Source organism: Monopterus albus, unplaced genomic scaffold, assembly GCF_001952655.1.
Source record: "Monopterus albus unplaced genomic scaffold, M_albus_1.0 scaffold51.1, whole genome shotgun sequence".
In the NCBI taxonomy this organism is placed as follows: domain Eukaryota; kingdom Metazoa; phylum Chordata; class Actinopteri; order Synbranchiformes; family Synbranchidae; genus Monopterus; species Monopterus albus.
This window is the reverse complement of record NW_018127931.1, coordinates 2822832-2836586: the sequence shown is the minus strand read 5'-3', so window position 1 is coordinate 2836586 and position 13755 is coordinate 2822832. Positions and strand designations below refer to the sequence as shown.

Below are 13755 nucleotides of genomic sequence, written 5' to 3'. Positions count from 1 at the left end.
GAGATGTGTGCAAACCTTGTGGCCAACTACAAGAAACGTCTGACCTCTGTGATTGCCAACAAAGGTTTTGCCACCAAGCACGTTTTGCAAAGGGATCAAATACTTTTTTCATTCATGAAAATGCAAATTGCTTTATAACTTTTTTTGTAATGAATTTTTCTGGATTTTTTTGTTATTGTTGTGTCTCTCACTGTTCACATAAACCTACCATTGAAATTGTAGACTGATCATTTCTTTGTTAGTGGGCAAACTTACAAAATCAGATGAGGTTCAAATAATTTTTTCCTTGACTATATATGTACATATATACATACATACATATACACATACACATATATCACAGGTTCCTATGCATTTCTCTTCTCTAAATTCCATACTGAGAAATGACCAACACAGTTTCCCAGATGAAGTAAGTTCTTTTCTCTGATTGACAGTGTAAAAGCCAAAGATACAACCCCAAATCAGAAAAAGTTGGACTAGTGTGTAAAATCAAAATTGAAACTGAAAATAGTGATTTTTAAATCATTTGTTCCCTGTATAACATTGAAAACAATACAGCAGCATATTATACCTCATCAATTGTTCAAAATAAACACTCATTTCAATTCTGATGCCACTGCAAAAAAAGTTGGGATTGCTGCATTTCAGGGCAAGTAATGAGGTAAAACAATGAAATGATGACTCCATTTGAAACGGGTGATGTCAACAGGTGATTGCAATCATAATTTGATACAAAAGTGGCATCCAGGAAAGTTCTAGCCCTTTAGGAGAAAAGACGGGCTGTGGATCACCAGTTTGGCAACATACAGTGCCTTGCGAAAGTATTCGGCCCCCTTGAACTTTGCGACCTTTTGCCACATTTCAGGCTTCAAACATAAAGATATAAAACTGTAATTTTTTGTGAAGAATCAACAACAAGTGGGACACAATCATGAAGTGGAACGAAATTTATTGGATATTTCAAACTTTTTTAACAAATAAAAAACTGAAAAATTGGGCGTGCAAAATTATTCAGCCCCCTTAAGTTAATACTTGGTAGCGCCACCTTTTGCTGCGATTACAGCTGTAAGTCGCTTGGGGTATGTCTCTAACAGTTTTGCACATCAAGAGACTGAAATTTTTGCCCATTCCTCCTTGCAAAACAGCTCAAGCTCAGTGAGGTTGGATGGAGAGCGTTTGTGAACAGCAGTTTTCAGTTCTTTCCACAGATTCTCAATTGGATTCAGGTCTGGACTTTGACTTGACCATTCTAACACCTGGATATGTTTATTTGTGAACCATTCCATTGTAGATTTTGCTTTATGTTTTGAATCATTGTCTTGTTGGAAGACAAATCTCCGTCCCAGTCTCAGGTCTTGTGCAGACTCCATCAGGTTTCCTTCCAGAATAGTCCTGTATTTGGCTCCATCCATCTTCCCATCAAGTTTAACCATCTTCCCTGTCCCTGCTGAAGAAAAGCAGGCCCAAACCATGATGCTGCCACCACCATGGTTGACAGTGGGGATGGTGTGTTCAGGGTGATGAGCTGTGTTGCTTTTACGCCAAACATAACGTTTTGCATTGTTGCCAAAAAGTTCGATTTTGGTTTCATCTGACCAGAGCACCTTCTTCCACATGTTTGGTGTGTCTCCCAGGTGGCTTGTGGCAAACTTTAAACGACACTTTTTATGGATATCTTTAAGAAATGGCTTTCTTCTTGCCACTCTTCCATAAAGGCCAGATTTGTGCAGTATACGACTGATTGTTGTCCTATGGACAGAGTCTCCCACCTCAGCTGTAGATCTCTGCAGTTCATCCAGAGTGATCATGGGCCTCTTGGCTGCATCTCTGATCAGTCTTCTCCTTGTATGAGCTGAAAGTTTAGAGGGACGGCCAGGTCTTGGTAGATTTGCAGTGGTCTGATACTCCTTCCATTTCAATATTATCGCTTGCACAGTGCTCCTTGGGATGTTTAAAGCTTGGGAAATCTTTTTGTATCCAAATCCGGCTTTAAACTTCTCCACAACAGTATCTCGGACCTGCCTGGTGTGTTCCTTGTTCTTCATGATGCTCTCTGCGCTTTAAACGGACCTCTGAGACTATCACAGTGCAGGTGCATTTATACGGAGACTTGATTACACACAGGTGGATTCTATTTATCATCATTAGTCATTTAGGTCAACATTGGATCATTCAGAGATCCTCACTGAACTTCTGGAGAGAGTTTGCTGCACTGAAAGTAAAGGGGCTGAATAATTTTGCACGCCCAATTATTCAGTTTTTTATTTGTTAAAAAAGTTTGAAATATCCAATAAATTTCATTCCACTTCATGATTGTGTCCCACTTGTTGTTGATTCTTCACAAAAAATTACAGTTTTATATCTTTATGTTTGAAGCCTGAAATGTGGCAAAAGGTCGCAAAGTTCAAGGGGGCCGAATACTTTCGCAAGGCACTGTATGTGTGAGAAATTATTGAAATGTTTAAAAACAATGTTCTTCAAATAAAGATAGGAAGGGATTTAGATACGTTATCATAAAAGATTCAAGGAATCTGGAGGGATTCAGAGCCTAAAGGGCAAGGGTGCAAGCATAAGCTGGATGACCGTGCTCTCTGATCCCTCAGATGGCACTGCATCAAGAATCGTCACTCTTCTATAAGCGATATAACCACATGGGCTCAGGATTACTCTGGCACACCTGTGTCAAGCACTACAATATGTAGTTCCATCGATAAATGCCGCTTAAAACTGTACTGTGCCAAAAAGAAGCCCTATGTCAACAGTGTCCAGAAGCACAGTTGACTGTTGTGGGCTCGGGGGCATTTGGGATTGACCATCACATAGTGGAAACATGTACTGTGGTCAGACAAATCAGTACTTAAGGTCTTTTTTTGGAAGGAATGGACACTGTGTGCTCCAGACTAAAGATGAAAAGGACCATCCAAACTGTTACCAGCAACAAGTCCAAAAGACAGGGTCTGTCATGGTCTGGGGTTGTGTCAGTGCCCATGACAAAGGTAACTTACGCTTCTGTGATGGGACCATTAATGCTGAAAAATACAGAGATTCTGGGGCAACATATGTTGCCTTCAAGATGACATCTTTTCAACAAGACAGTGCAAAACTTCATACTGTGCGCATTACCAAGGCCTGGCTGTGGAGGAAAAGGGTGCGAGTGCTGGACTGGCCTGCCTGTAGTCCTGACCTGTCCCCAAAAGAGAATGTGTGGTGCATTTTGAAACACAAATTGAGTCAACAAAGACCCAGGACTGTTGAACACTTTGTTTGGAACTTGTTTTCAGGAGGATAGGGTCAAAATTACACCTGACACACTTAATCACTTGGTGTCCTCAGTTTTATAAGTGTTGTGAGAAGGAATGGCAACATTACACTGTGGTAAATGCTTTACTGTCCCAACTTTTTTGGAATGCGTTTCAGGCATCAGGACCGAAGTGTGTGATTATTCTGAACAAAAAATAAAACTGATGAGGTATCACATCAACGTGCTGCTGTATTGTTTTCAATGTAGTACAGGACACAGATAATTTATAGCTCAATATTTCCAGTTTTAATTTGGATTTTACAGACCATCCCAACATTTTCTGATATGGGGTTGTATTTCATTTAAAAACCACTGTATAAAAACAGCATAAGTCCTGCTACTGTTAAATGTGTATCACATATATTATACTACTGGCCACCTGGAAACTCCCAACAACAGTATTACAACATGTGAAATGGCAGTAGGTTTATAGCTTTAAAAAAAATCATGCATTTCAGTAGCCCTGGATTTCATGCGTGTTTGTGGACCACAGAACAACACATGTTCTTTGCTGACCTGCACAGGAAACCTGCCATAAACCTATGTGGACTAATTTAGTCTATATGGCCTATGCACAATGTGGATAAACATAAGCACTTAAATTCAAAAAAGGCCATTCAGTCTGGTTTTAGTGTATTTTAAGATTGGCACTTCATGACTTAATAAATCTGTCCTTTCATCCATCCATTCCAAACCTTGGTCTGGTTGTTGGTATTGTTGTAGCAGAGGTTTCCTATCAGTCTGATGAGGTGGGCCTTGAAGCTGATGACAGGAGAATGGGAGGAAGGGCCTTCATCTCCACTGGAGGAGGAGAAGTTCTGAGCAACACTAAAAATATTCCTACTGGCCTTTCCAATGGCATGCACCTGCTTCAAGAGCTCTGTAGACAAATGTAAAGGGTGAAAAGGGGAAAGCACACAAAGCAGGGAGATGTAGAAAGAGAAATAATTTACTCCTAGCTTAATTTCAAACTATTACTCAAACTATGATGAAATTGAATGAATACATTTAGTTTAGATACGTTAAGCACTGATTTTAGTGATTTGAAACATTTTGTATTTGAATGCTGATGCATCTTTATTGCTGCTCAGCAGAGGGTGTGGTTGTGTGGATCCTTCATTTGTTTTCTGCAAGTGATTTGACTGGATCTGGGTCTTTCACAGAACCACTTGAACTTGGTTGAACAGATGGCATGTACCATATGGCAGCCAAATCAGACGCCGCTCATAGAGGTTGTGTGAGTGTGTTTTCGTTTACCAACAGTGGTCACTAGAAGGTCAGGATGGTCCTGTAGGACCATAAACTGCTTGTGGTCTGAGGTCATCTCACACAGCACGTCCAGCAGGCTAATCACTGTCAGTGCCTCCTGCAAAACCTGCAGGTATTCGGCACATGGAGAAAGGATGTGCTGGGACAGATAATGTTAAAGGGAAAACCTGTTCTTTGGTAATGTCAGCCTCAGTCTGTTCCCCAATTTAAAACAATTTTAACATGACATTTTAAAATAAACTGAACAAATCTTTCCAAAAGTTTCACAAAGTTTAAATCAAAGTCCTCAGTTATGGTTTCTCTTTCTATACCTCATCACTGGAAGCAGAACCGGTGGCCAGTGTCAGCACAGCTCCACAACCTTTCTGGAAGGAGGAAGCCAGGAAATGAGCCACGCTGGGTGGGATATCACACTCCTCAACATCCTCCTCTCTGAGCTGGGCTAAAAGCAGTTCCAATAGAGTGACTCTGGAAAACACACACAGGCATCTATAATACATATCTATAGTGCTTGAAGAATAAGGCATCAGATTTAAGTTTAATAATAATAATTAATGAACATAAGATTACAGATTAACATAAGATTTAACTAAGATGCAGAGATGGTTCTAAGGTCAAGACTGGTCTGTAGTATCAAAATCCAAACCAATAAAATCACTGATCCATAGTCAGAAAAGCATTTTATATGAGGTTTAACAGTACCAACATTAGCAGTTTATCAGTTTCTGAACAATGATCTAGGTCTAGAGCAACATTTTCTGTATCAGTTATTCTTGTGGAGCTGTCTGCGATTACAGTAAAAGTGAAGTACCTTTCATGGTGAGACATCCCAGAATACATGTTCTGCACCAGAGCTGAAGACTTGAGGAAATGCTGGGTGGCAATAAGAACCCTGTAAATTAAATAAATAATAAATAAAAACTTTACCGACACGTCACACAAAATAGTAGACAATACCTTGAAATGATACATACATCTGGAAACTCTTTACATGTACAAACATTCTTACTAACAACTGCAATATGCAAGCCAATGCAGACACACGCTTACGTCCAGTCCAGGTCAGGTTGGGTCCTACAGAGCTCCATCACCCTGAGCGCCAGCTGCATGTTGTGCAGCTCAGACAGTTCTTCTACCTTCTCTTCATCCAGACATGTGTGCAGTACCATAGAGGTGTAGTTTACCGCTTTTTCATCATCAACACAGAGCAGCTGCCTGTTCACATGTTGAGGACAAATGCCTGGCTACATAGGTCTGTGATAAAGTTTTCACAAATAAAAGAGGAGTACTGATATAGACCATAAAGGCTAAACCTGTCCTTCATACTAATTCAAGCCCCCTGCAAACAGTTTACATTAAGACTAAAGTTAAACAAATGTAGTTTGAATTATAAAGTTAAATAAATGTAGTTTGAATTATAAAGACATTAAATTCAGCACATTTGAAGTAGCTATTTAAAAACTTCTAGTACTGAGGTACAAACACTCTGTCTACTACTGTGAAACACAAAACTTACAGGAGAAGATTTGGGAAGCTCAGCCGCCAAATGTCATCTTTACACCTTTGGTTTCCCACAGCTAAGTTACCAAGGAATTGGATCCCACAGCGAAGAGCTGGACAATTTACAATAAAAAAGGTTCATATTAGAAAGGTTGCTTTTTAAGATCAATAGATTTTATTAGGTGTCAATGACCCAAACAGGACTTACGCTCAAATAGGTCATCTCTGTTCTCCAAATCTGTGTTCAGAAGGAAGCTCAAAAGTTTAAGCGATACATCAATAAAACCAAGCTCCCTAGATGAAAAAGATTGTGAGATTATTTTGTGCCAACTGTATATTTAGATTCTTCATTTCTAACTTCCTTTGTCACAGAAATTAAAGGGAAGTGGACACAATAACATGCACACATAATATATACAGTAATGCAATCTAATGCAGTAGCACCGTAATCAAGCTGACAATTTTGCAACATACTGTACAATCTGGTAGTCTTGTTGATTCCTGTAATTTTCACATATTCTCTCATCTACCAATTCTAGATCCTTCTATATGTCTGCATTTATCACAGAAAAATAACTAAGAAACAAATTGACAGTTTTAATTATGTCAACTAATTAATTGGTCAAACTCTGACAATTACTTAACTAAGAATAGCTGTAAGTGAAGAGCACCCTAATAGTTTTTCTTTTCCACTATCTCATTACCACTGCATTGAACGAGGAACTACCTGAGCAAACTCTGGTTGCGTGCGCTCTGGACGCAGGCGTTTCGCTGAGCCCTAAAACACTCAGCAGTCAGCTGAAGCTGCAAAGCAAAGGACTGCAGGTCCTCACTGTCTCTGCTGGCAGCCTGAAGCTCACCACAGAGTCTGGACAAAACCTTCATGAGACTAAAGAATGCCTTCTCTTCCACAGCATCCCTGAGAACAGAAGGTTGACCAACACAGAAAAGGACAACTTCAATTTTAATTTTGTGCAGTGGTTTCCAAAGAGTGGGGGCAACCAGTGGGGGGTTGTGGAGTTAAACTAAAGTAGAACAGACATGTTTTACAACAGGCATTTTGACTTGTCAAACACAGGTGTAGCTTGTTGTTGCTGCTTTGAATTCCAATAACTGCTTGGAAAAAGATACTATAGACTTTATTAAGTATGCTTTTAGCATTATGACATTCAAGATATCTGCTGTGAAAAATACTTCTGGGCACCATCAGTACAGCAGGAGAGTCTTGTTTCTTTGGTGCCTAAAACTGTGGCAGTTTGGGGAAAATTTTAACTAGCATTTGTCATTTGCACAACAAAAAATGAGGAAATGCTGTTCATGCTGTTGGTAGCTTAATCTTATTCCAGTGGCATTGAACTTACTTAGGAGTCAGTTGTGGTGCAAATATGTAGAAAATAGAATTGCCAGAAACAAAGTTAAAAAGGTCGAGTACACAGAAAGAGCTTTCACTTAAATTGTAGATCCCTTGTGTTTATTCTGAAATGCCGTCTTCAAATGAGTGTAAACATACAGCTGAACCTGGCTTCTTATTCACAGTGTCTTATTTGAATTTTCTGGGAATTTTAAGGGATTGTTCAGTGAATTTTAAGATAACCCATGGATTTAAAACAACATACAATATACGCAAAAGTGAATAAATTCCCAAGAATAAATTCCAATAATAGCAACTTTGACTTTAACCTCTAGAGTCCTGAGCTTTGGAAACCCAAGCTGTGCGGTCCTCATATGAGGACGCAGGGACTCTAGAGGTTAAAACTCTCATTTTTAATCCTTATTTTTGATGCATAATTTTTTAATACCCCTGAATATGGTATAGTGTGACATGATGTCTAATTTCAGCTCATTTGCTATCATCTCACCTGCTCAGTTTTAAAAGGTCTCAAGAAAAAAAAAAACCACTCATATACAACAGGACACATCGCAGAGAATCATAATCATGAATATTAAGAACTGTATCATTTTAGTTACAGCCTTCTAAATAATGTAAATTGGCATAAAACGGTAAGCCTCTTATTGCTATTTCTGCTGTTTTCTGACATTATATCTGCTCAGTATTTAAAAGTCTTAAGATTACAATACTTATATATGACAGTGAACATCACAGAGTATTATAACCTGAATAATAAAACAATTCACTGCAGCATTTTCCTGTTACACTGCCCTGAAAATGGTACATATGACAAAATGGTTAGTCGCCAGTTGCTATTTCTGCTAAATTTCCATGGCTCTACTTGATCAGTATTAAAAAGCCACAAGAAAACAATACTCAATACAACAATACTCAACAAAAATATATGGCAGGGAACATCAAAGACTACTCCTAAATACTAAGAAACACAATAAGCAACTAACCATTTTATGACCATGTACCATATTGAGGGGGTGACAAGAAAATAATACTGTAAATTTTCTTTGTATTCAGTGATGTTCCCCGTCATATATGAGCATTGTTTTCTTGAGATTTGTGTTAATACTGAGCAGGTAGAACCATAGAAAATTTGCCTCACAGAAAAATGTGTGATTTTTACTCTGTGTTGTTCCCTGTAACTCAGGTTTCTTTGAGATGCTTTGATTACTCTGGACGAGAAAACTGACAGATTCCAAACTTGGCCGTTACATTTCACAGAGAACATGGATAAAATATCTCAGTTCAGTAACATCCAAAAGCTGTGAACTGTTGTACAATAATGTTTGGCAACACAGCAATGTCTGTCTATAAATCCTTTTAGAAAATCCAAACTAACTGAGGGATTAAGATAAGTTGGCTGTTATGATCTGTAGGTTCTCTATTTAATAGAGCTGCATCATTGCATCAAGAGAGCATCTTGACCAGCTGCATCACCGTCTGGTATGGCAGCACTACTGCTATGGACCGCAAGCACCTGCAGAGAGTGGTAAAGACTGGAGAGAAGATCACCAGGACTCCACTGCCCTCTCTGCAGAGCATTTACCACCGCAGGATGTGTAGGAAAACTGCCTCCATCCTCAAAGATCCCACCCACCCCCAGCACAGACTGTTCACCTCCCTACCCTCTGGCAGGAGGTTCAGAAGTGTGAAGTGTAGGACCAGTAGACTGAAAAACTCTTTCTTTCCCTCTGCCATCAGACTCCTAAACAGCTGAGGAGTTTATTACCAGGAAATACATCATGTACTGTCGACCTGTACTGTTTACATTCTCAGTTTGCACATGCATAATTGCACATTGACTGTTGACTGCTGCACATGCTGCTCCCATGCAGCATACATTCTGTTATATTCTTATATATTTTTATTATATTGCTGCTTAAAGTGCCTTTGATTTAGTGTTACTTATTTATCTACTTTATATTTCACTTGTATTTTTCTAGCATTCATGTGGACGGCAAAGTAAGAATTTCATTGTACAGGGAAACACGTTTCCTAACTGTGTCTATGACAAATAAACACTTTGAATTGAATAACTTGCTGATTCATATTTTTGGCGTCCAGCTTTAATCTGACAAGTGTATATCTCGTTGACCATGGAATATAGCCAGTGTGAATTTATAAAGATCGTGCTAATGACTTATTTGGAGTCTTAATAATATGAAATGAAATAACTATAGGATGGACAGTGAAGTAGAGTAAGTGCCCTTGTATGTAACGGAAGTCACAAAATACTGCAAATACTACATACAAAATGGCCGCAAAGATTCAAACCTATCATATATGATAGATATGAGTATTGCTTTCTTGACACTTTTTAATGCTGAGCAGGTAGAATGACAGCAAATGAGCAGAAGAAGCAATTAGCTAGATTTCATATCACTCTGTACAATATTCATGGCTATTAAGGGGGAAAAGCTAGAAGCCAGGTTCAGCGTCGTCCTTAACGAAGGACAACAATTAAACATAACGTTACTAAGTGAGGAAAGTACACACATTTGCATTATATTACGGTTAGCTGGCTAAATAAACTTCCAAACCTAAGGCTTATTAATATGTTGATGGAACCAAATTGGTCTGAATAATAATAATCACAGACAATGGACCAGTCCGCTACACGTTGCATTTGACAGTGCGTAGTTGAGAGCTGGACAAGCTAACTTAGTCATCCAGCTAATACCCTCGGGTTTTGTTTTAAAAAGGCAGAAAATGACTTTGTCCGCACCTGTACTCCTTGTCCCGTAAAGCAGCCGTAAAGTTTCTTAAAACTTGCAAGTGTTCGGGGCAATGTTTTTCTTTCAAAACGCCAGCGATACACGCTGAGATGTCCAGAGTGATGTTAGTGGAAGCTGCCATGTTTGCCTGCGTCAGACCTATGGGCGAGACTCAAAGAGCACATTGCTGACACGCTATTAGTTCGGTTCGGGATGAAGGCGGAGTCAGAGCATGTGCTGCTGTTTTCACCCAGCTGAAGATGCTGTCACAGAACATTAACATGTCATGGGTCTGTGCCAACAATAAATAAACAAAAGCCAGGACTCAAAGTAGGAAACTTTTTAGTTAAATGATCACAAACTAACTGACTCAAAGTAATACTCGTCCACTTTCCCCAGCTGGTAATCCTAATTTGTCTGAGATAAAATAGACTGGCAAATAAAAAACTCCTTCTCACGCTTGTTTCTTCTGGTTATAATAGCATACTTCCTAAGTTAAAGCTATTAATTCATAAATTGGTATAACCAACACACCAGTTTAACTATGTCCGTGCAGATTCTCAGTCGTCCAGGTTATAGTACAATGAAAAAACATAGGGTTTTAGGTCGAAGACGTTTCACCTCTCATCCAAGAGGCTTCATCAGTTCTGTTTAACTGGTGTTGAGCAGGAAATATTTATCCCCCTGGGTGATGTTTCAGTCCTTTGGTGGCCAACAATGTCCCTTGACGACTGAGTCATTAAATCCCGGAGCATCGTTACCTGTCTTTGAACCCTCACATGTGGACTGACGCCTATTGTCCTGGCGTGAATTAGGGTGGGAATGTTTGGGTAGAGATTTCAAAACAGGGTTGTAGATGGATAACAAGTTGTGTCTTAGTCCACCACCCCTATTTAGTGAAGGGTGTTCTATTTTTACGAAAATAGCTTCCTTAACTCCTCTCTCAAACCAGCGATGTTCTCTGGAGAGGATCTGGACTTCACTGTCCTCAAAAGAATGTCCTTTGTCCTTCAGGTGGAGGTGGACTGCTGACTCTGGTCCACTGGAGTTGGCCCTCCTGTGTTGGGCCATGTGTTTGTGAAGCGGCTGCTTAGTTTCACCAATGTACAAGTCGTTACACTCCTGACTACACTTAATTGCATACACCACATCACTCTGTTTGTGTCTGGGTACTTTGTCCTTTGGGTGGACCAGTGTTTGCCGCAGGGTGTTTCCTGGCTTAAAGTTAACTGGGATATTGTGATTGCGAAAGATCTTTTTGACCTTCTTTGATAAACCAGCCACATAAGGGATGACAGTGTTATCCCCTCGTTTCTGGTTTCTCTCTGTTGGTGTTGGGCCTCTTCCTTGCTTTCGTGAAGGCCTGCTTGGGGTATCCACAAGCCCTAAGGGAGTTCTGGATGTGTAATTTCTCCTTCTTGGCCCCTTTTGCAGTTGTGGGCACTTCTTCTGCCCTGTGATTTAAAGTTCTGATGACTCCCAGTTTGTGTTGAAGTGGATGGTGTGAGTCAAAAAACAGATATTGGTCCGTGTGTGTAGGTTTCCCATATACTTCTACCTTCAGGCTTCTATCCCCTCCCAAGTGGACTGCACAATCCAAAAAGGCCAGACAGTCATCCTTGGCATCCTCACAAGTGAACTTGATGTTGATATCCACAGAGTTGATATGCTTGGTGAAAGCCTCTACCTCCTGGGTCCTGATTTTAACCCGTGTGTCATCCACATAGTGGAACCAGTGGCTGGGAGCGGTACCAGTGAAGGAAGACAGGGCTTTGTCCTCAATTTCTTCAAAGTACAGTTTGGCAACTATAGGAGACACAGGGAAGCCCACCGGTTTAACTACTGTATTGTCTTTTTCGCCTTGCTGACAGATGAAACATGAAACATATTCATCCAAACAACCACACACACCTATGCAGGCAATTTAGTCATCAGTCAACCTAAGCTGCATGTCTTTGGACTATGGGAAGAAGTTGGAGTACCCGGAGAGAACCCACGCAGGCACAGGGAGAACATGCAGACTCTGCACAGAAAGGCACGGGGTCGGCTGGGGCTCGAACCCGGAACCTTGCTGCTGCTAGGCACATGAAATGCACATAATTGAAAATAAGATGCATTAAACATAACATATTAAACATTTAATCTAGATGTCTCACACAGGCCACAATAAAATAAAATGTTTAGCAATCAAAAGCGTGTGGATTGATGAACAGCCTGGTATATGTCCAGACACCGTTATCCAACTCAGTCATGACTGGTTTAAACATTATCATGACTGCTCATTAGCTGAATGATCATGATTAATCTAATGGTTTGATGTTATAAGGAACTTGTATGCAGTTTTCTCTGTTGTACAGTAAAAGTGGTCTTGGCCTGATATTGATAGTCTTCTGAAACACTTCTGAAACAAAGTGTGTAGTGTAAACATTCACTTTATGCTCTAGCAGATATGGATCTACTATATAATGAGGTGTTTGAGAGTGTTATGGGGTAAGTGGGCATCTTCCATCACATTTTATTAAATTAGGTCTGTGTTCAAATATATGTACCAATATTTAAAACATAGCCCACAATATTACAGCCAAAACAGAAATTCTGTACAAACTGTAAACTGCAGCTGCACACACATCTGAAATCCATTCACCTAAAACCATGTTTAAAAACTATGAAGATCAGTTCATTCAGCCCAGACAAACAGTGGGACAATTGTTGCAGCTGCAACAACACAGCCACATGACAAGCCTTTGGGGTTTCCATGTAGAGTGGCAAGTTTTAGATTAAAGGATTTTCCTCCCTATGGTAGTCCCTGTGTTTTCACTGGCCAGGCACAGCACAGCAGTGGTGAAAGGCAGATCGATGTGGAAGAGAGCTGATTATGGATGGTAAGAGATACCTCAAGCAATTTGTCAGCTTTGAGATGAGGTATTTGAGGAACCAAACATTCCCAGTATAGAATTCCTATTTTTAATTTTTTAACAGAATAACTGGAAATATCCACACAAACTGGAAGTGGTATGATGTGGAATCCAAAGGGTTGAGTTACAGGAAAAACAGGAAATCCTACCAAACTGTAGTTACTCTGAAAACCTCAGTTATGCTAACTAGAAAACAGTTGGTTTAGTTTGCTGTGGTATACAACCTAACTACCTTCAGTAATAAACACACACAATTAACTCACCAAGCCTTTATTATTTACATGGTTGTAAAGTCTTACACATTATCAATGGAGAAAGTACACAAATGAAGCTTTTCCCCCCAAAAGAAACATGTTACAGCTGGTATGTCAAAACAGATTAAATAGAGCAAACACCAAACAAATCTGCACTCTCTCATAGCAGCACTCAACACAACGAGATCTGATTCAACTAACACAAAGAAGGCAGTGGTTAAGGAGATGACACTGATTCATGTAAAAGGTAGCTTATGTATCATTGAACACATCAGGGTTAAAGGTAACAAATAAGAAAAATAGCTTTTAGTCATGCTAGAGGTGTGGCTCTATGGGTGGCAGTGTTGGCCGGTTAGTCCATTGCTTTGGTCCAGACTGAAATATCTCAACATGGTTA

The 13755-nt window shown here is 39.7% G+C and overlaps 1 protein-coding gene across 2 annotated transcripts in view; it reads right to left on the bottom strand.

Annotated features, from left to right (window-relative positions):
• atxn10 (ataxin 10) overlaps positions 1-10365 on the bottom strand; it is an 18026-nt gene extending 7661 nt beyond the window's left edge. Inside the window, exons 1-9 of one of the 2 annotated variants that reach the window (XM_020601323.1) lie at positions 10201-10365; positions 6798-6989; positions 6279-6364; positions 6087-6183; positions 5621-5785; positions 5382-5462; positions 4882-5038; positions 4559-4709; positions 3997-4181 (exon numbers count right to left, since the gene is read on the bottom strand). In XM_020601323.1, coding sequence (XP_020456979.1) covers positions 3997-4181; positions 4559-4709; positions 4882-5038; positions 5382-5462; positions 5621-5785; positions 6087-6183; positions 6279-6364; positions 6798-6989; positions 10201-10331 — 1245 coding nt within the window. In that variant the 5' untranslated portion in view covers positions 10332-10365. The remainder of the gene's footprint in view (positions 1-3996; positions 4182-4558; positions 4710-4881; positions 5039-5381; positions 5463-5620; positions 5786-6086; positions 6184-6278; positions 6365-6797; positions 6990-10200) is intronic. The other variant, XM_020601325.1, reaches the window with a different exon arrangement.
• Positions 10366-13755: the final 3390 nt, after the last annotated feature.